The sequence below is a fragment of the Rutilus rutilus genome (assembly GCF_951802725.1).
Source record: "Rutilus rutilus genome assembly, chromosome: 3".
Classification (NCBI taxonomy): domain Eukaryota; kingdom Metazoa; phylum Chordata; class Actinopteri; order Cypriniformes; family Leuciscidae; genus Rutilus; species Rutilus rutilus.
The window spans coordinates 12,473,606-12,500,644 of NC_140211.1; the positions used below are offsets into that span (position 1 = coordinate 12,473,606).

The window sequence follows — 27,039 nt, forward strand, 5'->3', positions numbered from 1 at the left end:
AACATGATTTTGTTTTTCTTCCGGGACCCTCGACGTAGACTATGCTGTTTTTTAAGATCATATTTATTCTGCCTTCACCTGCTATCGGAATAATGCTAAATTCGAGTTTCACAGTAATTGGACATGAACGCCGTCCCAAGTCGTATGGCCTACTGGGAAGCTCGGAGATAATTTTGATACCAGTTTCCGAGTTGGATGTGCCATAAACTTTCAAAAATGTTTCAAAAACAGCTCTTTTCATTAAAGTATAGTGCATATGAATGACCATTTGAAGTAGCCTATATTGTATGTTTTATACAGTGAAAATAGCCTGTTTTTGACCGAAATTCCAGAATTGCTAGCATGCTGACTGACTAGATAGCACGGTTTTATCAAAGAATGGGATGCTAAATATTTTGGCTTTAATATTTATTTTATATTATATATATTTATATTATATTATATATATTTATATTATGTTTACTTAATATTTATTTTTATATTTTGGCTTTAATTTCCCCAATAAATAGGCAAGAATAAACCCGGTGTCCTTCATGGTACCTGTTCTTTCGAAAATAAAGCACTGGATGAGCTTGTAAGTGGGAAGTAGGAAATTTCCAGTAGCATGTGAAGGAAGCATTGAAGCTCCCCCTAGGGGAAAGGGCTTGGTAATTACAAGGTTCCTTGAATACTTGATTCTGATTGGTCAATCGTGGCATTTAGAGGTGAGATAGGCCTTTTTCCAAATGACAATAGTGGTGCAGGAATGATGTCAGAACCCAGAAGTCTAACTCGCCGCTGGTTCCTTCTGAGATTTTCCTATGGGGTTTTCAATTTATGAGTAAAATAAAGCCTGTGGTAAACATTGACGATACTTGACGTTTTGTTCTACAACTAACACTGCACATTGACACCCCAAGGTGTCTTCTCTAGTTACTTATTAAAAACGTATGTTTTCAAAAATGAACAAAACTGCTTAAAAATTAGTTTTCACTATGTGCGTGTAATTTACGTCGTAGAACAAAACGTCAAAGTATAGTCAAGTTATGTTAACGACAGGCTTTATTTTTGTACGCATAAATCGCAAAAACTCCATTATAAAACCCAATAGGAAAATCTCGAAGGAACCAGCGGCGAATTAGGCTTCCTGGTTCTGACGTCATCCCTGCACCACTCTACGACAACACTATATAACAGCAACCAGTCTCCAACAATATCGGCCTGCTTCACGTCTGCTATTGTTACGTGAATGCTAGGTCTTTCAGGTTTTAGACATACGTACAAATGACTTCACTGTACAATGACGAAGAAAAAAAAGCAGAATCGTTTTTAAAAACGGTTCTTTAAAATGAACCGTTCGGGGAAAAAAAATATGGTTTGCTGAAATAATCCATCAATATTGAGTTTCAACCGTAGTAAAAAGGACTCCTGGAACTTAAAGGGTTAGTTCACCCAAAAATGAAAATTCTGTCAGTAATTACTCATCCTCATGTTGTTCCAACCCCGTAAGACCTTCGTTCATCTTTGGAACACAAATTAAGATATTTTTGATTAAATCTGAGAGCTGGATCACTCCTCCATAGGCTTTTAAGACACTATAACTTGCTGGCCCAGAAAATGTATTAAAGAGATCGTTAATATAGTCCAAGTGACTACAGTGGCTCAATCTTAAGTTTATAAAGCGACGAGAATACTTTTTGTGCGCAAAAAAACGACTTTATTCCACTATTCATTTCCTTCTCTCTGGGCCTCAAGTCTTTTCACGTAGTGTAATAGCGCAGCGCGTCTGTGTTGCACGTCACCACGTAGGCTCACTATTGGGCGACGCTGGTCATGTGTGTGATACGTGGTGACGTGCAACACAGACGCGCTACGCTTAAACACTACGTGAAAAGACTCGAGGCCCAGAGAGAAGGAAATGAATAGTGGAATAAAGTCGTTATTTTAGATTTTTTTGCGCACAAAAAGTATTCTCGTTGCTTGATATACTTAAGATTGAGCCACTGTAGTCACTTGGACTATATTAACGATCTCTTTAATACATTTTCTGGGCCAGCAAGTTATAGTGTCTTAGAAGCCTATGGAGGAGTGATCCAGCTATCAGATTTAATTAAAAATATCTTAATTTGTGTTCCGAAGATGAACAAAGGTCTTACGGGGTTGGAACAACATGAGGGTGAGTAATTACTGACAGAATTTTCATTTTTGGGTGAACTAACCCTTTAAGTGAAACTTTATGGTAAACATAGAACCACATAAAAACTGACCACTTACATTCCACTGTAGCTTATACTTGTTTATTCACTCATTACTTAAACAAACAGGAAATGCTTTTCTTCCATTGCTTTGTATCAAATGCCTGAGTTTCATTGGAGGCCCAAGTTGTTGACTCAGTATATAACCCTGTTTTTTGTCACAGAGAAAACAACTTGGAAAAATGACAACTTAAGCTATATATCAAACCCATAAATGAGTGACGTTTGGTAGAAAAACAACTTTTTAATAGAATGTTTGTTATTAAACAATGCCTTGCTCAAAGTATGCGTTTTCTTCACTGGAGGCTGTAGGTTTGCTTCCGGCCGGCGACTTCAAGTGTGATCAGCAGCGCTCTGGGGTCCTTTCTGTTCTTATGCACTGTGATTTGACCTGGAAGTTCTTCTCCTGCACAGAGCGAGTAGAAAAACAGGATTTGACAAGAATCAATGCCTTCACACCAGTTTAAAATGTAAAATATTTGAGCTTTCCTAGAATGCATTAACATGCAAGAGGAAATGTTCATTTTTTTATAACCAAAGCTCAGCCACAACTAACACTTTCCTGTCAAAACTCTGTGCTGTGTAATGCCAAAAGTGGGAATACCTACTGACTCACATTGAACACAATTGCAATAGCTGAGAAGAGAAGAGAAAGAGGTGATTAAAAGAAGCCGGGAGAGAATCGAGACGATGATGTGCCGTTTGGCTCCAGATGGCAGAGAAAGCTGCTCGACTACAGTACGACTGCAGTAAGAATACAGGCTTTATCGGGACGGCCTGAAGACAAGGACGATGATTACACCAGATAATCACTTTGATTAACTTCACGTTTCACTGCCAGACGTAAATGAATGTTTACCCATTTGGCAAACAAGCCCTCCACTCCCAGCCATTTCTTTTCTTTGCTGCAGGTTACATGAGATAAAAAAAAAATGCTGACTGCAGCATTTTGAAATGAGAAGATGGGGAGAAGTCAGATGTGACCGTCACAGCGCGCTGCAACTGTCAAACTGGTTTTGTTGCACGTTTTACTGTCAAATGATCCCATTAGAAGAGCTTAAAAAAATAAAAAAATATATAATTCACAAAAAAATAAATGTTATTCTTTGCTGTAAGCAAAAAAACAGTACACTCATGCACTCATATGGTTTGTTCATAAGCACAAATAAAAAGCTGAAGCCTACATTTCATTTGTAAAATAAATGATCTGGTAAGAACTCGTTTAATTAAAATCAACTGTGCAGTGAAAGACTTGACAGATCACATATTGCCTACCAAAAGTAAAAAGCACGCACGGCGAGTTTTCTCTTGACCAGTATGAGCACAAATGATAGAAAGATCTATTAAACTTCAGTGCCCTGCAGAAAATGAAAAAGCGTTACCAAACTGGTGTGTGTCTGCGCTTTATAACAAACACTATCTCAGTTGCTACCAATGGGCTTTGATACACAGAGGTCTGTCGAGAGAACACAGAGAGTGAAATTACTTGACCCTGCAGTTCCTGGAAAAATCTCAGAGTAAAGCGGTTTGGGATGCAGTTACTGCGAGATTTTATTTTGAGACTACAGAGGCGAGAAAAAAGATTGGCAACGTGTGAAAAGGAAGCGGTTGGTGCACGTTAATTAAATAAAGAAGACAAGGCTGCTTCTAGAGCCGTCGTACATCACAGTGCCATTTGCATTAAACATGCCAATGCGACCAAGGGTGACGGAGGCTGAAACGAGAAACGGACGAGACAGCGTAAAACATCTTGAAGAAACGTGACTGCTGATGAATGATACAGAAACAGCATCATAGTCAAAGCAAACATTTATTTAAAGGGATAGTTCATCAAAAAAAAAAAAAGTCTCTTTTCCAAAACTACGGAGCCCCTAAAGGGACTTGGTGAAGAAGAAGAAAAAGAGATTTGCCAATGCTTTTGCGTTCCCCCGAGAAACTTTACGTTCGCTCGCAAAGAGCTCAAAATGGGAACTCGCAAAGTTTCTCAGGGAAAAATCTAAACATTTTCTAGAGAACGCAGAAGCATTGACCAATCAATTTTCCACTAATATCATATTTTCCCATCACAATGTCCCTTTAAAGGCTCAGTACAAAACAACACTGGACATTATTGACTTTCATTGCATAAAAAACAAAAAAAAAATTTTTTTTTATCTGTGTTCTGCAGAAGAAAGAAAGTCATACAGTTTTTGAACTGATTTGGATTTGGAGTAAATAGTGATGCACTGATCATATTCATGGCCGATTACGATTTTTTTTTACAAGCAAATCAGCCGATTCGTATACCTGTTGCCAACTTGTTTTCTTTATTTGCTCTATAACAGGCAAACAGTGGTGAAAATCAAGGTTTTAATATTGTGTATATGACTATGTGGTGTTTTAAATATGCTTTTAAGACAAACCATGTTCAAATTCATAAGTCAGCACCATTGCTGAGTATTTTCTCCTTAAAACTGCAGTGAACCAAAGACAGTCTCAAAAACGCGGTTTAAAATCGCTGGTGTTTCTGACGTCACAAACTACCTTGTAACCAATCAGGTCAACAAGTGGACCTCTGAGCTGGTGTGAGTGAGTGGAGGCGGGGTTAATTAGCATATTCATAGAACTGCGCATACTAAATGAGGCAAGGGTGTAGAGTTACATTCAAGCTATTTGAAGGAAAAAACGCTTTTAGGCCGAGTTTTAAGGGATAAAATTATTGACTACAGGGGGACTTTAAAGGGATACTCCACTTTTTTCGGAAATAAGCTCATTTTACATCTCCCCCAGAGTTAAACAGTTGAGTTTTACCGTTTTAGAATCCATTCAGCCGAACTCCGGGTCTGACGGTACCACTTTTAGCATAGCTTAGCATAGATCATTGATTCTGATGAGTCCAGTAGCATTTCTTTCAAAATGACCAAAGAGTTTCAATATTTTTCCTATTTAAAACTTGACTCTTCTGTAGTTAAACCGTGTACTAAGATCGACGGAAAATGAAAAGTTGCGATTTTCTAAGCCTATATGACTAGGAACTACTCTCATTCCGGCGTAATAATCAAGGAACTGTGCGGCTGTACCATGAGTGCAGCAGGCGTAATGATATGACGCAGCGCCTGAAAATAGTCCCCAGCTCGGTAACTTCTTCCAACGTGACCGGGACTAAGTTTGTCTAACCTATTAGACCTATTTTCAGGCGCTGCGTCATATCATTACGCCTGCTGCACCCATGGTACAGCCGCACAGTTCCTTGATTATTACGCCGGAATGAGAGTAGTTCCTAGTCATATAGGCTTAGAAAATCGCAACTTTTCATTTTCCGTCGATCTTAGTACACGGTTTAACTACAGAAGAGTCAAGTTTTAAATAGGAAAAATATTGAAACTCTTTGGTCATTTTGAAAGAAATGCTACTGGACTCATCAGAATCAATGATCTATGCTAAGCTATGCTAAAAGTGGTACCGTCAGAACCGGAGTTCGGCTGAATGGATTCTAAAACGGTAAAACTCAACTGTTTAACTCTGGGGGAGATGTAAAATGAGCATATTTCCGAAAAAAGTGGAGTATCCCTTTAAGGACAGATTATTTTTGATAAAATATCTAATTTTCAATCACCATCACAGTTTTCACGAGAAAGTCTTCCCAAACACTGCAGCACTAGATACAGAAGCTGCATTGTAAAACTTCTCTCTCTCTCACTCGCACTCTACAGCGCATAACCTCGTAAATCTGAAGCCCCTGTAAAGGAGATGCATAAAACAGGCCTTCGGAATCACCGGCTCTCTACAGCGCCCCCGTCTATCAAATAATCGCACCTCCCCCTAAAGGAACCTTGCTCTGACACCTCAAGGACCTTTTCAGACTGCAAACAGACTGCACTTCCTGAGAGTTTAAAGTACTACGCAAAGCATTATATGGTTGATTCAATAAGCAGCCTTGTTCTTAAAGTCCATTACCAATATATCGGCCTCAGAACACCTTGTCTGGAGAGCAGACGTGACGTACAATGAGGGTGACCTCTTTTATTGAAGCTCAAAGGTTGGTCACGCATGACAAATGAAGCTTTTTAAGGAAACGTTCTCATCTTTTCCTCTCAATGATCGACAAAACCAACCAAGTCGTGACAAATGAAGGCCGCTTTAATTGATGTTGCACCATCTGAGGGCGTTTCAGAGGGCGTTTTGCATTTCCGTTAAATCCTCTACCTCCCCTCTCATCACACCTCTGAAAAGTAATTACTAAACTAACACAAACAGGAAAAGAGTCCAAGGCAAACTGAGTGTGAGCTGACAGGGATTTTCTTTCATGCAAATGACAGCTTGGTGATATATTACACAAAACACATTACTGGTTTTGTTTAGGAAAGAAATCCAATTTAAATTTACAAATTATGCATTAAGGTAAGTGTGAAGAATGTCAAATATAATTCTTAACATTATTTCTAAACATTCCTATTGTTGTGGAAGAGCAGCCATCACTAAGAAAGCACAGTTAAGGTATCAGATGATAATAAATAATACACTGGTATATACACTACCATTCATACATTTGGGGTCAGTAGGATTTTTTAAATGTTTTTGAAAGAGGTCTCTTCGGCTCACCAATACAGTAAAAACTGTAATATTATGAAATATTATTACAATTAAAAATAACTTTTTTTTATTCTAATATATTTTAAAGTGTAATTTATTCCTGTGATGCAAAGCTGAATTTTAAATGAATTGTCTTCAGTGTCACAGGATATTTTAGAAATCATGAACCATCATGTTTATGATCTTGAACTAATATGCCAATTTGAAACATTTCTTATTCTCAATGTAGAAAACAGGGGAACACTTTATTTTATGGTGATTACTATAATAATAACAACAGTAAACTATGCATAATTTCAAGCGACTACCCTAAACCAAACCTTAACTCCATAGTAAGTACATGTGGTTAATCAATATTACAGTACTTATTTGAGATAAAGTGTAACCAAAAATATTTTGCACTGATTAATATTCAAGATATTTTTTTCACGATTCTTTGATAAACCGAAATTTCAAAAGAACAGCATTTAATTGAAATAGATTTTGTAAGAATCTAAATGTCTTTATTTTAATCAACCTAAGAATCTTATTGACCTCGAATGTACCGTGGTACTGAATTGTTACAATATACCATTTTATAATCAAAAGCAATTATATATAATTTTACAAGGTACTCCAAATTATACTACAGTATTACAATGGTTGTTTCCCTCATACTTGTTTCTCTCATACTACTTTTCCCCACATCTTTTCATTCACATGCATTTGCACATACGGTCTTGGCAACAGAAGATGAAGACTCTAAAGCCATATGGTGCTAATCCAGAGGCAACCTAGTTCAAGCTAGGTGAGTGGGCATGCAAGTAAAAGATAAACTATAAATAACTAAAGGTTAGTCACTATAAATCACCAGTGTGAGGGACCCTGCTTATAGATTAAGCATTTTTTGGAGCAACAGCAAAATGTTCAAATATGCCATAAAATATGGCCAATGTGCCTTCTGATTGTAATCTGATGCTGATATCAGCAATGCAGAAGTAGCGTTAGCAGGCCTTCAAGTGGACGGCACTCTTATCATTGAACGGCTCCTGCAGGGACTGTTTGTGGTAATGCCTGTGGACAGCTACAGTTAGGCCACAGTCATTTATAATGTGTGCTGTATCAGAGAAACTGGCTAAAGCACCTTCATTCATCTGCGCATCAGATGACATTTCTCCAATTCCCATTATGATAAGACACACTTCATCTGTTAGCACGGCCAGGACACTGTCTCGCCATCTACGGACATACGGAGCCTTGATCTAGGTGTAGATGCTGCATTGCTTTAATACCTAAACATGAGACAATATGCCTTTTAAGACATATAGGTTCTGATTTACATCCCTCTCGCATTTCTTTAAATAGTTTTCCTCCCAATATTTGCTTCCTATAAACAGTAGAGAATAGATTACGCTTGCAATTCTGCGATCGCTAATAAAATAAATAATAAAAAGACAAATAAATATTATATTAAAATGAAAATAAATAAAAAGGAAAAGTAAATATAAATGAATCACTTTCTGGCTGAGATCAATGGTGCTTTTAGGTTTTTTTTTCACACTTGAGTCCTCTTTTAAACTAGCCCAAATGCCTTTGCATTCACACTGTTCCTGGTTGTAAAATTAGCGACCAGTGCTCAAGTCCACTTTCCATTCACAATTCTTTTTTTTTCTTTAGATTTTTATTACATTTTTATTATATATTGCCTATTTTGCTGATTTATATGAAGAGAGAGAGAGTGTGTGATTGTGTGTGTGTATATACAGTATATATATACAGTATATATATATATATATACACTGCTCAAAAAAATAAAGGGAACACTTTTTAATCAGAGAATAGCATCAAGTCAGTTAAACTCCTGGGATATTGATCTGGTCAGTTAAGTAACAGAGGGGGTTGGTAATCAGTTTCAGCTGCTTTAGTGTTAATGAAATTAACAGCAGGTCCACTAGATGGGCAACAGTGAGACAACCCCCAAAACAGGAATGGTTTTACAGGTGGAGGCCACTGACATTTTTTTCCCTACTCATCTTTTCGGACTGTTTTTCACCAGTTTTGCATTTGGCTAGGGTCAGTGTCACTACTGGTAGCATGAGGCGATACCTGGACCCTACAGAGGTTGCACAGGCAGTCCAGCTCCTTCAGGATGGCTCATCAATACGTGCCATTGCCAGAAGGTTTGCTGTGTCTCCCAGCACAGTCTCAAGAGCATGGAGGAGATTCCAGGAAGACAGACAGCTACTCTAGGAGAGCTGGACAGGGCCGTAGAAGGTCCTTAACCCATCAGCAGGACCGGTATCTGCTCCTTTGTGCGAGGAGGAACATGATGAGCACTGCCAGAGCCCTACAAAATGACCTCCAGCAGGCCACTGGTGTGAATGTCTCTGACCAAACAATCAGAAACAGACTTCATGAGGGTGGTCTGAGGGCCCGACGTCCTCGAGTGGGCCCTGTGCTCACTGCCCAGCACCAGGGAGCTCGATTGGCATTTCCCATTGAACACCAGAATTGGCAGGTCCGCCACTAGTGCCCTGTGGTTTTCACAAATGAGAGCAGGTTCACCCTGAGCACGTGACAGACAGGAAAGGGTCTGGAGAAGCCGTGGAGAATGTTATGCTGCCTGTAACATCGTTCAGCATGACCGGTTTGGTGGTGGGTCAGTGATGGTCTGGGGAGGCATATCCATGGAGGGACGCACAGACCTCTGCAGGCTAGACAATGGCACCCTGACTGCCATTAGGTATCGGGATGAAATCCTTGGATCCATTGTCAGACCATATGCTGGTGCAGTGGGTCCTGGGTTCCTCCTGGTGCACAACAATGCCCGGCCTCATGTGGCGAGAGCATGCAGGCAGTTCCTGGAGGATGAAGGAATGATACCATTGAAGGGCCACCACGCTCACCTGACCTACATCCAATAGAACACCTCTGGGACATTGTGTTTCGGTCCATCTGACATCACCTGGTTGCACCTCAGACTGTCCAGGAGCTCAGTGATGCGCTGGTCCAGATCTGGGAGGAAATACCCCAGGACACCATCCGTCGTCTCATTAGGAGCATGCCCCGACGTTGTCAGGCATGCATACAAGCACGTGGGGGCCATACAAACTACTGAGTACCATTTTGAGTTGCTGCAATGAAATTTCAGCAAAATTGACAAGCCTGCTGCATAATTTTTTCACTTAGATTTCCGGGGTGTCTTTGAATTCAATCCTCTGTAGGTTGATCATTTTCATTTCCATCAAACGATGTGGCATCCTTTCGTTCATAACACATTACCCAGTCCATATTAGTATAGATATCCAGCATGATATTTTTCCCCATTGAGATCTGATGTGTTTTCAAAGTGTTCCTTTAATTTTTTTGAGCAGTGTATATATATATATATATATATATATATATATATATATATATATATATATATATATATGTGTGTGTAAACAACATACATAAACATGCATACATAAAACAACATCATATTTGCTATTAAACAACACAATATTAATGTTTTAACTTATGAGGAGTTCAGAGATCAATATTTGGTGGAATAACCGTGTTTTTCAATCACAGCTTTCATGCGTCTTGGCAAGCTCTCCACTAGTCTTTCACATTGCTGTTGGGTGACTTTATTCCACTCCTGGCGCAAAAAAGTAGCTCGGCTATGTTTTATGGCTTGTGACCATTAATTTTCGTCTTGATCACATTCCAGAGGTTTTCAATGGGGTTCAGGTCTGGACATTGGGCTGGCCATGACAGGGTCTTGTGCTGGCGGTCCTCCATCCACACCTTGATTGACCTGGCTGTGTGGTATGGTGCATCGTCCTGCTGGAAAAACCAATCCTCAGAGTTGGGGAACACTGTCAGAGCAGAAGGAAGCAAGTTTTCCTCCAGGACAACCTTGTGCGTGGCTTGATTCATGCGCCCTTCACAAAGATGAATGTGCCCGATTCCAGCCTGGCTGAAGAACCACCAGATCATCACCGATCCTCCACCAAATTTCACAGTGGGTGGGTGCGAGACACTGTGGAGCTTGTAGGGCTCTCCAGGTCTCCGTCTAACCATTAGACAACCAGGTGTTGGGCAAAGCTGAAAATTGGACTCACCAGAGAAGATGACCTTACTCCAGTCGTCTACGGTCCAATCCTTATGGTCTTTTGCAAACCTCAGCCTGGCTCTTTTCATTGATGAAGGGCTTTGTTTCTAACCATCCTCGCCGTGCACTTCACCCAGCTGCCATTTGCCATTCTTTTGTAGGTCACTTAATGTCATCCTATGGTTGTTGAGTGGCATTCGAATGAGTTGGCGGTCATCCCGGCCAGTGGAGAGTCGTTTTCGCCCTCTGCTGATCTGTAGCTTTGGTGCGGCCAGTGTCTGTAGCTTGACCTTGTTCTTATGAACCACTGTCTTTGAAATTTTAAAGATGGAAGCAACCTGACGCTCACTGTATCCCTCTGCCAGTAAATCCAGAATTGAACCCTTCTTTTCCTCACTCAAAACTTATTTTCAACTCTTTTGGCATGGTCAATAGTCCAGCTGGTCCTATTGCAAGAGGATAGGAATGACCACTGCAGTGGTTTTTATACTTTTCCTTTTATACTTATACTTTAAATGAGATTTGGTTCAGGTGTTCACCGAATCAGTTCTTCATTAAGCAGAAGGAGGTGAGAATGGAATGGCTGCCATACATGTAGAGATGCTGATTTAGGCTCTCTTCATTTTCCCCAGAGCTATATGTAGGCCTATACATATGATTTTCTATTACTTTGTTTTCTTTATTCATTTTGCTCTAATAAATTGTTTTAAATTGTTTTATTTTAATTGTTCAATGTTTATGCTTTAATTGTTGCTAGTAAATTTATTACAAAAATGTATTGCTTCTTTTTATTACAGTTTTTACATATATTGCTTAAATTTACTGATTCATGTCAAGTACACACACACACACACACACACACACACACACACACACACACACACATATATATATATATATATATATATACACTGATTAGTCAAAATATTATGACCACCTGCCCTGATTGTGTCCTGTGATCTCTGGCACCAAGACGTTAGATGTAAAAGAAAATGGGACTAATCAGATCCACTGCTCCAAGGTCCTGTTACAATGTTCATGTGCCCATTGTAGGCAGTTTTGATGGTGGACAGGGGTCATCATAGGCACTCTGACTGGTCTGCGGCCACGCAGCCCCATACGCATCAGAGTGTGATGCACTGTGTGTTGTGACACATTCCTCCAAATAACCATCATTAAAATTGTGTGCGAGTACACAGTAGACCTTCTGTTGGCTCAGTCCAGACGGGATAGCGTTCGTTGCTCTCTTGCATCGATGAGCCTTGGGCGCCCAACACCCTGTCGCCGGTTTGTGGTTCGTCTCTCCTCAGATCACTGTTGGTAAATTCTCACCACTGCTGACCGAGAGCAACCCACAAGCCTTGCCTTTTCAGAGATACTCTGACCCAGTCGCCTTGCCATAACAGATTTTGTCGCTCAGATCTTTATTCCTGCACATTTCTCCTGCATCCAACATGTCGATTATGAGAACTGATTGTTTGCTCACCATCGAAAATAACCAGACCATAATATGTGGCCTTGTTAGGAGATGATCATCGATATTTCCTTCACCTGTGACTGGTTATATTGTTTTGGGTCATCAGTGTGTGTATGTATGTATGTATGTATGTAAGTATATAGTAAGCCAATTAAAAAATGTGTTAAACGGCAAAATTCCTTTGGGCCCCTAAATAATAATAGTGCACCTAAATAAATCTGTCTACAAACCTGATCTTGAAATCCTATAGGAATGATTCTCCAGACACAATATATATATATATATATATATATATATATATATATATATATATATATATATATATATATATATATATATATATATATATATATCATCATAGATATTTATGAACAGCAAGAACAAACTGCATGGTTTATGTGGACTGGCCCTAGAACTGCTCAATCATGTGTCTATCTCTCAATGACTGACGGATAACCTGTGTCACCGTCTAAGAATCAACTGTCAGGCTAAAGAAAGATAAGATACACCTCCCTGTGACACATTTTTGTGTGTTCTAAAAAAAGGTGATGACTGCACATGTACTTGCAAGATCTCATCACAGTTTGAACACAGACACCACTACATGCAAACACTGATGTGGAGACAACTAAAACAACTAAGAAGTATTTGTGAACAACAGGGTACAAACCGGTTTTGGTAGGGATAGGGCTTTCCAGTAAGAACACTGTCTGCTTCCAGTGAGTCTTAGTGCAGTCTGGAGCAGTGGAGAACATGACCTAAGATTCAAAACAAAGCTGCATTAAAAACCAGTTTGTGTTAACAGAAAGAAAATGCTCCTGTTCTGCTTTTCATCAGTCACTTTTCTTTCATATCAGTCACTTGTCTTGTAAAGAAAGAAATAAGTGAATAAGTGGAAATACTCAGTTCTGTTGTCAACCTTCACCAGGAAAAGAGGAATAATGCAAACAAATATTTACAAATGCAAATAAGTAAATAAATATTTAGGTTTTTTAAACATTAAAAAAGTTTTTCACCTAAAAGAACAAATAAAATTGTTTAAAATGATGTACACTTACATGAGATTCCAGTCATAGGACTGGCAGAGAAAAAGGCTGTTTTACTCTACATAAGTTAAGTCAAGTCACCTTTATTTATATAGCACTTTATACAATAGAGATTGTTTCAAAGCAGCTTTACAGTGATAAAAGGAAAATAATGATTCAATGATGCAAGAAGACTTCAATTCTGCTGTAAAGCACCTCTAAAAAGACAATAGTAAACAGCTATTATTCAGGTGAAATCAGTTCATTGTTGATTCAGTTCTGTTCAATAACTGTAAATTTCATCAGTTATGGAATGAGTTAATGAGGTGGCAAAAAGTGGGTCAATGAGATCACATTGCCAAATAATACTCACTTCATCTCAGGCCCTTTTTATTAAGATGAGTTTTGGTCGATCGGATCACACAACCCGATCTCACGGCAATTTTTAAGAACTTTACAAGACCTCACTTGTACTAATTTGCACTATTTTTGCTAAATCGTACATATTTTACGAGTTGCCCAATTCGTATTAATTTGAATGAATGACCTACCCCTAAACCTAACGAGTGAGGTCATACCAATCTCGTACGAATTGGTTGTGAGATAGCGTTGGATCACAAGTAGACGAGGGAGACACATTCCTGTGTGCACCTTATGTTTGATCCGTCTCTTCTGCACTTTCAGCCACTTCTGTCCTGATTTCTATGAGGGGAGGGTCTATGGGTGGGTAAATGAATAGGCTTTTATGATCTTTTAATCTAAAGGACAAAATAAGCGCACGCAATTTACATAGGAATGTGACCGGACATGACAGAGAAACATACGGAAAGCAGCAGCTTTAGTTTCCGCTCTGACAGCCGCAAGACCAGCCGAACGCGGTGAGTGAGTGTTAGAAATCAGGAATGGTGAGAGAACATTGTGCTTGGTACATTTTTCATCTTGAAACCAAACTTTGGGCTTCAGTCGACAAAGTTTAAATCCCGTCTGGCTAATGCGCTTCTCATAATGTTTACACATTAGGTCAGTAGACGGAGAGTAGATGGTCTTTTGTGGCTGTTTGAACACATTCGATCACATGAGCGTTTACATTCGAAATCAATCTGGTCTAATGCGTTTTCAACTACCTCTGGAAGTGGTCAAAAGTGGACAAGCTCAAAACATTTTAGACTCCGTTTACACCTGTATTTAGCGTCGTCCACTTGTGATCCGATCGACCAAAACGCATTTTAATACCAGGTGTAAACAGGGCCTCAGTAACAGAATTAAACCATTAATGCGTGACAAATATGATTAGGGCTTTTTTTTACAAAAGCCTCATCAACCAAAAAAGCTTGCTTTTGTGTGATGTAGCATCCAGGCCGATAGATGGGAGTTTAAAGGGATAGTTCACCCAAAAATGAAAATTCTATCATTGTTTACTCACCCTCAAGTTGTTCCAAACCTGTATGAGTTTCTTTGTTCTGCTGAACACAAAGGAAGATATTTGGAAGAATGTTTGTAACCAAACAGATCTCAGTCCCCATTGACTACCATAGTATATTTTTTTCCTACTATGGAAGTCAATGGGGACTGAGATCTGTTGATTACAAACATTCTTCCAAATATCTTCCTTTGTGTTCAGCAGAACAAAGAAACTCATACAGGTTTGGAACAACTTGAGGGTGAGTAAATGATGACAGAATTTTCATTTTTGGGTGAACTATCCCTTTAAAGTTAAGTGAAAAAAATATGTAGTACACATTAGTTGGCAATTGCGAAAGGACAGAGGGGGAACCCCCGCTTCCTCTAACTCACACTAGGCCCCACCGCATGTTGGGATGGCCTTGCTGAATATTGTGACCTTATTTAGATGGCCTAACGGTGTCAAAAATACTCCGAAAAAATGGTACACTAGGAAGGTACCCTAAAGGGTTCTAATATGTACCATTTAGGCACTAATATGTACACTTTTGGTACCGATATGCACCTTTGAAGTCCTAATTTGCACTCTTTGGGTACAAACGTATACCTTTCGAAAGGGTACTTGCAAAATACAATTTCCCAGGTCAGAAAACACACTCACATAAATTGAATCAGGTCAGAGCAAACATAATTGTTGCGGTTATCCACCAGATCATTAACAGAAACTCAGATGATGCCGTTTAAATGTCAAAAACAGGACAGAAGAACACTAGACCCCCTCCACATCCTCTTGCTTAAACTCCCATTATCAGAACCCAACGCACGATCGTTCTCTCAGTGGCTGATGGGTTTAGCTTATTTCATTGCATGTTCCAGTTGGCCACTGGAGGAAGGCAAATGCTTATTTCAGCATTTAGGTATTAGAGGCTGGCGATTGCATTGCGATTGCCTCGGGCCTAAAAGACGGCAAGGCGTGACCGCAATTGCTCGCTGTTAAACAGCACAGCACTATTGCTTACCTTGTTTCCACAGCTCTTGTCGAAGAAAATGTCAAAATAGCCCACGATGGCCTGGAATGAAATATGAGAGAGAGGTTAGAACATGACATTCTGGTAATGCTCACACTTGTATTGGGCAGCAGGAAGTAATTAGCAAATGAGGGTAAAAGGAGGCATGTTGACAAGTGATTAAAAAAAAGCAGTGTTGTAGAAAAGCTTCCCATGTAAAAAAAAAAAAAAAAGTTTTTTTTTTTTAAAGACTACTTGTGACATTTTTTGTCTTCTATGTAAATACACACACAATGCAAATAACATATTATGGAATTAAATACTACCCTTTTTTGTCCCAACCTGCCCCCCAATGACAGTGGAGCAACTCTATCAATCTCAGGAGCATACTTGTAGTGGCAATGATGCAGAACTAATAGCTTTTAATCCTGACGCAGCTGACAACACGAGGGTCTGCTCGCTCACACAAAGAGCACAATCAATGAGAGGAGAAAGAGAGAGAGAATACACTGATAAAGAGAAAACAGGGCATTAAGAGAGAGGTAAGCAAGACAACAATAGAGGGAAAAGGAAAACACTCTAAAAGATGTTTAAAAAGAGAGGGAAGAAAAAAGCTGAGGTGACTAAATGTTAAATAAGATGGGTTTTTTTAGTCTTTAACCAACCACATTGGGAGAATCTTCAGCCTTAACTCTTTTTAAATGTAGTATTGTTTATAAAGCACCCTTGTGCTAAAAAATACAATAACATTAATAAATAAAATAAAATACAAAATAGCCACTTAAAAGTCTGCCCACATTTACAAAATACATTACAGAACAGGAGCTAAAATAACTTGTGAAATTATACATTATTTTTAACAGGTTTTATGAAGGTACATTTAAGACCTTTTTAAGACCAACTAAAGACATTTTAATGGATTAATTGAAGGGAACACAATATGTCAATGTTCTTTAAACGTGCATTGTGTAATGTTTAGGAGGATTTGTAGACAGAAATGCAATATAATATGCATAACTATGTTTTCAGTGGGGTATAATGAACCGTTATGTTTTTATTACCTTAGAATGAGCCGTTTCTATCTACATACACCTCGGGTTTCCTTGCAATGAAATAGCCATTTTGCGCCACATGTTTCTACAGTAGCCCTAAACGGACAAACTACTACAGAGCGCATTTCGTCACTATGTTGTTCTTCGTGCAAAGAAGCTAGCTAAAGTCAGCGAATAAAACACTGACACAATGATGAACAAGTAACAATAATATTTGCAATAACATATCGTTTTACTGAATAATAAAGTAAACATAATTTCTTAATTTATCTTTGTAAAGAGACCTCATTGCTTAACTGGCTACTCTCTGCTGTCTCAGACAACGACATATTTTCCTGTCGGCCACCGTAACTTCTGTTGGTTGCATTTCGCAACCTCACCACTAGATGCCGCTGAAAATCACACACTGCACCTTTAAATGTAAAAGATTAGGGAGAAACACTTCCAGGAAACAGGAATATAACTTCCATCTAATATCCATTACTTTTTAATTCATTATACAAACAAGATTCTTAAATCAAGATACATTTACTTGATATGCTAAAATACATAAATATGAAGTCTTGTTTTCTGGGAAACAGTTCAAAATAAAGTGGGTTTATTTTTCAAGACATTTTACTTCTGCATCTCAAGTAAATGTATTCTGATGTAAAGATGTTTAGATATTTGTATTGGAAAACAGAACAAAAGTACCAAGGAAGACATACATTTTTTTGCAATGCATGCAAATTTTAATGCCATGACTTTATGCATTTATGCATTGCGTAAGGGTGAATTAAGACTTTTTAAGACTCGCAGAAACCCTGTTCAAGGTTGCTTCATTAAGAAAGTTAATTATAAATGCACTTTCTGTCCCGGGCTGCTTTAGTAAATCTTAAATGTGTAGACAGATAAACAGCCTCTGAAACAGCAACACATTATAAAAATCTAACACAATTCTCAAATCCAAGCAAATCACTTTTTATAGGAAATGACAGTTGAGAGCAAGAGACATCACTCAGGGTGATAGGGAAAAAAAAGTCAGGTCAGTGCAATTATGGATTGTAATGAACATTTATCAGACATTATATGGAGCAATAATTACCAAATCAAGCTAATTGCTGATTGAATTTGTTAGGAAGAGTGGATTTGCGAGTAATTTGCCACGCCAGAGATGAACTTTGACAACAGCTCATAAATATGATTGATTGGGGACATGCGTCATAACTTTCTCTTTTGATGACTCACACTGTTTACAAGTATAATATTTCCCAGGATGCAACCGTTCTTAAATACAATTAGCAAACCACCGAAATCCACTCAGAATGAGTCATTTATATTTCTACAATGTTTATTTAGTCATGAAGTTTTGCCATTTTAGAAAGGATTTCCCTGAATGAAAGGCAGAGTTGTGACACGGCATACACCTTCTCACAGATGGACACACACACACACACACACACACAGAGCGCAGTCACCCTGTGAACTCCCAGGGGACACTGCAGTGATAATGTGAGCCATTCTGCCTGAAGTATCCCAGGGACCTTGTGTGGAGAAATAGAGCTCTGGCTTAATGCCTGTGTGTCCCTCTCCCTCCCATCTATTAATCCTCCTCTTTCTTCTGTTAAAACAGCTTTAAGAGGACAAAGCCACAGCAACATAATCAAGGGTTTAGTAGCACATCCACAAAGGACTTGTGTTCTCCATTATTCCATCATATGGGCTTATTTTTCAATAGGCAAAAAAAAACTATTATCCTTTTTAAACAGTATTAAATGCATAAAAACATATAAATTAATATATATATATATATATATATATATATATATATATATTCAGGTTGAATGGGTTGAATGACACTTTTTGACATTGTGATGGCTAGGAAAAAGTGTCCCAATCAAACTGAATTCACCCCTATATATATATATATATTACACACACACACACACACACACACACACATATATACTGTATGTATATGTGTGTGTGTGCATATATATATATATATATATATATATATATATAGTTACTGGAAAGTTGTTTGTCCTTTTAAATAAATAAATACACAACTTTAAGGATTATAATCAATTATATTTATATTTATCAGCAGGGATAAATGCATCTATTTATGGTTACATTTTAGATATCATTGGCATTGTTTAACATATAAAGATTCAAGCATTTCCCAAAATTATTTCTATAATTAGGCTAATCATAATTGGTATAATACACCTAGTGATTGCCATCCTCTTACTCTCCATAAATCTGAGAGTCAGTTATTTAAAACAAAAAAGCGCAGCATCTCCAAACCACTTTCCTATAAATGGGTTCATCCTTATTGTCAGCGTAAATTGCCCAGAAATGTCAACAGAAACTGGGACCCGACAAAAGAGGACGCGCACTGAAAACACGGGGGTCAGAGCCAAGTAACTCCCTGCCAGAAATAAAACAAAATAAAAAAACCCGTTAACGCACTGTGAAGGAGCAAGAGCGGACACAAAAGCTCGTGTTGCGTGGGGAAAAGGGGGACAAATGGTGGAAACGGAGTCTTTTTATTCTCATCAAAGTGTTCAGCCTTCACACCCGGGGAATGTCGGAGATAAGTGATGCGCGCGAGCTGTTTCCCGGCCCAGGAGGAGGCGCACGCCGCAGCTCAGCGACTACCTGGAGAACAGGTCCGGGGAAAATTAATAATTATCATCATCGCTAACACCAACGGGGAGCAATTCATCATCAAGCCCTTTCCAGCGCTATCATGTCGGAGCAGAGCGTGGTGCAGCCAGATACAATTATGCGGCGAGCTGCGGAGGAGGGAGAGCTAATGCGCTTTTGATGGGGTTTATTCACGCGTGCGAGGCGTCACACTCGACCACCTCGAGTTCTCCAACCCCCTCCCCTTATTCTGTGCACAACACACACCAATGCCACCGAAATTCCCATTCCCGCTATCCTGCTTTTCCCACAGTGTTCGACGTTCCGCCGCACTGGAAGCGAATACACAGGGTTTAATTAGAAGGGAAGGACATTACTGCAGAAACACTCACAGTCACCTACATAAAGTACACTTGAGAACAGACCGAGGCAGAAATGCTGGGAAAAGTGGTATCATTAGTTAAAACAGAAAAAAACTATAACCTTTTATCCTTCTCTTCTATATATAGGGTATGATTGCAACACTTTTAGGTTTGGTTCTAGAACCCTCAAATATTAATACAAATATAGCACTAATTATTATGAGCTGTAATTATAAAATAGACTTCATAAATTCACAAATTCAGGTAATAAGTGGCAAAAATGTAGCCTCCCATTAAACAGTTATCAACAGAATTAACGGATAATGGAAGACATGACCGTTTATGCCACCATTTAACATTTGAAATGATGGTTATGGTGCTGTATGCTCTAGTCTACAGATACATTTTCTTATACATCTACACATATATAAGAATAACATTTTACTTGAAATAGACCATCCAGACTATAACATGATCCAGGGCTGGATTAGCCATGTGGGCATCTGGGCACATGCATATCTTCCTTCATCCTGGTAAAATCTACAGTGTTATGTACTATGTGTACACTACTGCCATCATGGCTCGAGTTTGACACTGTGTGCAGGAATAGCCTCACATTAGAGTAATTGTAGTCTCACTTACAGAGTAAAACACAATCATTCATGCAACATATTAATAAATGATCACATTAAAATGCAAAACAACTGTATTTATCATGTAGGGGTGAATTCAGGTTAATTGGGACACCTTTTTCCCAGTCATTTCAATGGCAAAAAAGTGTCCCAAATCAACCTGAACAAGTACAGTATGTACAATGACATGGTAAAACTTGATTTTACAGCCATTCTGAAAAAGCATCTTTCTCCAAAATCTCAAAAAAACATCTCTTAAACCGCCCTGTACACACTGTTCTGTTAAAACAAGTTAGCTTGGATGTTTTATTGTGCAAATGAAAAGACATAATGTGCCCACCAGAGCAACGGGAACAAAATAGAGTAAGAATTGCAGAATTGTTTGTATTCACACTTCCCTGCTGATAAACTAACAAGCATGCACAGTAACAGTCTTATGATTGTTTTGTGGCCCTTTTTCTTATAAGAAGATTGGAATCAGGGCGCAATAAGGCATTTGCTAAAATACGAATCAAGAACTAACAAAAAGTGTGTGTTTTTTTTACAATTTCTATGTACATACAGACTTGTATGTTCAAAGGAAGTGGTGTGACCAAGTGAACATTTGTGAAGTACCACACTGCTTTCCAATCATCTATACTGAAACTCCACTGACCTGATTTTACCCAAGGAGTTTCAGCTCCCTATAGCCCAGGGATCTGACCATATCTAGAGCTGTCCCGCTGTCAGCATCACCCCATGTTCGCTTACTGGAAATGTCACGTCAGCCATAAAAAAAATGCAAGAGGGGTGCATTTCATGATGCCACTGCGCTTTTTAACACAAACAAAATGCATGATAACTATGAAAGATAACTATAACGATAAATATGGCGTCCACACCAGCAGACAACATCTGTTCATTCTAAGTGCGTACTGCAGTTTTACCGTCTGCCACTTTAAATGCTCAAGCTCTTTAAAACAGGATCGATTCTGATTGGCTCTCAATGTTTTTATCGTTCATCAGCTGGAGAAAAAGTGATTCCAACGATATTGTTTCTCTGTGCCGTTATCATTACAGTTGTTGGACACTGCTATTCTTTTATATTTAGAACAATATTTAGAACTATATATATATATAAAATGTGGTCTTTGGTGTGAATGGGCCTTTACACTATCATTCAAAATGTGAAAAAATGTCTCTTATGCTCACCAAGGCTGCATTTATTTGATTAAAAAAATACAGTAAAAACACTAATAATGTGAAATATTATTGAATTTTTAAGTATCTGTACTAATATATTTTTTGTAATTTATGTAATTTATTCCTGTGATGCAAAGCTGAATTTTCAGCATCATTACTCCAGTCTTCAGTGTCACATGATCATTCATAAATCATTCTAAAATGCTGATTTGCTGCTCAAGAACCATTTCTGATTATTATCAATGTTGAAACCAGTTGTGCTGCTTAATATTTTTGTGGAAACTGTGATATATTTTATTTCATGATTTCAATAGAAATAGAAAGTCAAAAAGAACAGCATTTATTTGAAATATATATATTTTTTGTAGCAATATAAAGTCCCGTCATAAATTCCAATTACAAGTTAAACACATTAGGACTTGCTAATTAGGTCTATTAATTCTTATAGCTTCTATAACCATTGCTTTGTCTCCACTGACATTTTACAAATACAGAGAAAACAAGCATTATCCCTACTTATTTTCCCCCCGTATACGATCATTACCAGTATTGCTCTTGTCACAGCTTGATGTAACATGAGTGTCCTTAAGGCAAATCACCACTGATGCAAACATTATGCACAACCATCTTGAGATGCGCTTCGACTGCAGTGCATAAGATGTGCCATGAACATTTTATATCTCAAATAAAAGCCAATGTTAGCTGCATAATTCTAGCAAACCGAGCATTCGTTTTGTCACATGACCACACATTTAGAAATATCCTATCGTATAAAGCTGCTTGGCATAGAAAGATGTATATTATTTCTATATAAATATAACCATATGATTTTTAGTTGGTTTGGCTTATCTTCAGTCATATTGAGGCCCCTTTGAAAGTTTGGTGAGGCCCCCTAGTGGGCCCCGGCCCCTGGTTGAGAACCACTGCAAGAATTATTTCAGTTAGTTAGTTTTACCTCCATCTTATTTTTTAAATCCAATAAGGGAACTAAAGTACAGTATACAAGTGGCGCAGCTTACCCCACTCTTCCCTATTACTTGGGTCAAATTCTCAAATGTGAGCTTGAAGATACATATTGAATGCGTCAAAATGAATCCGACACATTTAGAAGTGACACATTTTTTTCTGGAGGGAGGTAAAAGAGAAAGCAAGAGAGATACTGAGAGAGAGGAGAGAGCGTCGTCCCTGTGGACAACGCGAGTCGAGGACCAGCGCAACTGTAAGAGCGAGCGTTATTTGTCTTCCGCCGGCCGAGCACGAGAGCGCAGGGTAGCGCTGTTCATTTAATGCAAGGTTAGGCAGCCTGATGTGATGAATGGACTGTCGGCGGGAGAATAAGTCCATGCACTCAATCATGGGGACGACAGCATTTTCCCTCCGTTTTTGGGGTGCCTCCATAATTACATGACAAAGCAGTGCAAAACAGGGTGCCGAATCCCATCTATGACTATAAACTGAATTTTTTTCATTACACTCAAGGATATGTAAAACTTGAAAATTGGTTTAACCTGCCTTTGATCTAAAAATAGAATTTTGTAAACGAGGAGGAAATCAGGATGTGCTTTTCCATTACTGGAGAACAGCAGAAAAATGAGACGATGCTTACAAACTCCATTAAATCCAGACTAACTCTGAGAGGGGAAGGGAGATACTAATATAGTATTGATTAATCCATAAAAGCTATAACAAAGAAGCAGGAACAATAATGCTGGGACAAAACTGGGAGACAAAAGAAAAATTACACTTGAAATTTCAGTTGCTTTTTTTTTTTTTTTTTTTTGTCTCTCACCAAATCTCACTTTTCACTGACAGATACACACACACATACTCCAGAACATACTACCAGAAAATACACCCTGACATGAATGGTGACCTAGCAAACAATATCGGTTGAAAAACAAACAAACATGATGTCTTGAAAGGAAGAGTTCACATAGAACTGAAAGTTATGACATTATTTTCGCACCTTCAAGTCATTCTGAACTGGTATGAAAAAAAGAAGAAACTCTCAAGAATGTTCACGCTGCTCTGCTTCCTAGAAAAACTGTTCAAAATCCCTGCAAAAACCACTATTAACCCACCAAATGACTATTTTGAGGCCAAACGACATTGGCTTTCACATGTGTCATCACCAGACACATTGCACCAGTTCGGACAATTGTATTGTACAATTAAGATGATTTTCAATGGCTGTTGACATGTGACTGCAGAGTATTTGGAATATACAATACTGTTTAAAGTTTGGGGTTGGTAAGACTGTGTTTTATGCTCACTAAGGCTGCTTAAAATAACTGTTTTCTATTTTGATATATTTTAAACATAATTTAGCTGATTTTCAGCATCATCACTCCAGTCTTCAGTCACATGATCCCCCAGAAATCATTTGAATATGCTAATTTGATGCGCAAGAAATATTTCTGATTATTATCAAGCATTTATTTGAAATAAAACAATTTTTTTTTAACATTATAAGTCTCAACTGTTACTTTTGATCAATTTAAAGTAATACAATCTACTTTTATGGAAGTTTAATGGTGTTTTATGGCCTTTTTGGAGCTTGACAGACATGGCCACAATGGATGGCTGTTAAAAGGTACACTATGTAACTTATAAGCGGTTAAAAAAACAAAACATTGTTTTGGTTGTGCTTCATCTCTGTGTGACTGTGTGGATGAATATGTTTATCCACTGCTCATAAAACATTCATTACTAGACTTAAGAGATATACCCAGATATTTAGATGGAAATGTTTAGATGTTGTTTAGATGGAAATGATCTCAAGCTGACTAGCTGAAGACAATACTGTAGCTTTACCCATTAATAGACACGGTACTTCCAGCACAGCTACAACAACCATAATGAAATGACCCTTCACAACACATAATGCTTTACCATGAACTCTGTTAGAGAGCGACATATGGCAATATATCAGTTCAATAAAATGCATTACTCACTTTTTGAGTAAAAAAGGATTGATGGTGTATTGAGTTAATTTTGAACAAAAAATAAATAAAGAACGCACCTGTACATAGGACAAGAGTTGCATGGCTATTTTGCATAATTTACCTTTTTGTTTTCCAGTGCTCGAATGACAAGTGTGAGAGAAATATTCCTTTAATACCCTGTCAGTCTATTTGACCTCACACATGGAGTCATGCAGTTGAATTTAGGCCATGAAATAAAGTAAAACCTTTCACTTGCTGGCGTTACCTTCACCTGTACGAAAACCCATCTGTCCATCAAACCAGACTGATGTCTGAGCTATACCGGACCCATCCCAGACATCTCCCCACCACTAATTAATCTTCACACCTGACAACCTTGATTAGCTCTGAAGATTGAAGTGTGTGTAAGACAGTCAATAATCACTGTTGTGTGCGAGTTTGTTTGTGTGTTGGATCCACTCACTGTACAGAATGTGCTGGCCGTTATCTTCAGAGAGAAGCCTACGGTGAAATCCAGCTCAGAAGCAGTCACAGTGCCACAGTCAATAGTCTAGAGAGGGACACACATGAACAAAACTTCTTAAAACATCTTATAAAGTAACAGAGATGGCTAAAAAGTTGGAAGCAGTAGAGTCACAAACATGGTTCTTGGACAGCTAACACTGGATATCAATAGACATTCAAGACCATTTTAGACATAGATTTGTTTTTACTTTACTTTTTGACTTTTTGTTGATAAATTATATGACCTAAACTCAATCTCAACTTCGCAACATAAGGGCACATAATATATTGGAGCACATGCACTAGTTTTTAAGTGCTTGATGGAATAAAATATTTTAAAGAACACAATACAACAAATAAATTATACTTTACATTATACTTGCTGTAAATAAAAAGCTAGTAATGTAGGCGGAATGCAAGAGGATTGGCATAATGATTACCACTTTTAAATGATCAATTATAATTATTACATTTTAAAGATAAAAAATAGATTATTAAATGATTTAAATAATTTAATTTAAGATTGTTAAACAGAATGAAACCTCAACATGACAAAAATGCAATAAAAACCCTTTAAATATCATAAAGCAGTAAATGTGTCTGGTTTAAGTGGAAGACGTGTCATTAAATGTTGTAAGAGGACTCCACGCTAGAATGTGTTCATTTAATGGAACTCTGACCACCGTTAAATGGCGTTATTGGGGTGGGATCAGTGAGATAATGGAAGTAAGATGTGCAATGTTTCAGCACAGAGAGGAAATGATGGATTTCTGCATTTAATTTTCATTATTGCTTATGTTTGAGCCATTTAATGATCAATGTCAGGGAATATAATTAAATTCAGCCCCCGTGGTTGAACATACGGGTAAAACTGGTCACATTTTTCTGAGAAGACGTAAAACTTTGTTCAATCTACTCTTAAACCCTGTTTACACCTGGTATTATGATGCGTTTTGGTTGATCGGATCGCAAGTAGACAAGGGAGACACATTCCTGTTTACACCTGGTGTTATAATCCATCTCTTTTGTCCACTTTCAACCACTTCTGTCCTGATTTCTTCAAAAAAAAAAAAAAAAATCTGATATTTTGAACGCAATTACTAACGCAATTTAGATATTAACGTGACCAAAAATGACAGAGAAACACAAGGAGAGCATCAGATTTTGTTTCTGCTCTCATAACCGTAAGACCAGCCGAACGCTGAGAGTGTGTGTTAGAATCTATGGTTAGAATGGTGAGAGAACATTGTGCTTGGTACGTTTTTCATCTTCAAAACTAAACTTAGGTCTTCAGTCGACAAAGTTTAAAATACCGTCTGGCTAGTGCGCTCAACGTAATAATATTTACACATTAGGTCAGTAGACGGAGAGTAGACAGTCTTTTGTGGCTGTTTGAAGGCATTCAAACACATGAGCGTTTACATACGAAATCAATCCGATCTAATGTGTTTTCAACTACCTCTGGAAGTGGTCAAAAGTGTACAAGCTCAAAACATTTTAAACCCCGTTTACACCTGTATTTAGCGTCGTCCACTTGTGATCTGATCAACCAAAACGCATCTTAATAAATAAACAGGGCCTAAATAATAAATAAACAGGTTTAACTTAATAAACAGGGCCTTAGTTTTTATGTTAAAAATGTATATACTGTTTCATCACATTTCAATGTAACTATACAGTAGCTCTTGTGGAAACACCTTAAAAAAAATAAAACACATTTATTAGTGTTCATTTTTTGCTCAGATTCATTGGTGGCATCTTCCACTTAAATATTTTTTGAAAAATAACAGGAAGAACAACATTAAGCATATGTGTGTTTTTCCTCATAAGTGTTTGTACAAAGCCATGGCAGGCAGTGATAAGTAATGGTGAAGTTTACCAAGGAGGACTTTAAATAAGGATTAGAATAATCAATCAGCCATTGTCACAGACGGCCTCCG

The 27,039-nt window shown here is 38.1% G+C and overlaps 1 protein-coding gene across 1 annotated transcript in view; it reads right to left on the minus strand.

The window, feature by feature from the left end:
* Positions 1-2,256: 2,256 nt before the first annotated feature.
* The window catches only part of prmt3 (protein arginine methyltransferase 3), a 56,941-nt gene continuing 32,158 nt past the window's right edge, over positions 2,257-27,039 (minus strand). The window contains exons 13-16 of the mRNA XM_084405292.1: positions 25,059-25,145; positions 15,804-15,854; positions 13,029-13,116; positions 2,257-2,640 (exon numbers count right to left, since the gene is read on the minus strand). Of these exons, the coding sequence (XP_084261418.1) occupies positions 2,531-2,640; positions 13,029-13,116; positions 15,804-15,854; positions 25,059-25,145 (336 nt within the window). The 3' untranslated portion in view covers positions 2,257-2,530. The remainder of the gene's footprint in view (positions 2,641-13,028; positions 13,117-15,803; positions 15,855-25,058; positions 25,146-27,039) is intronic.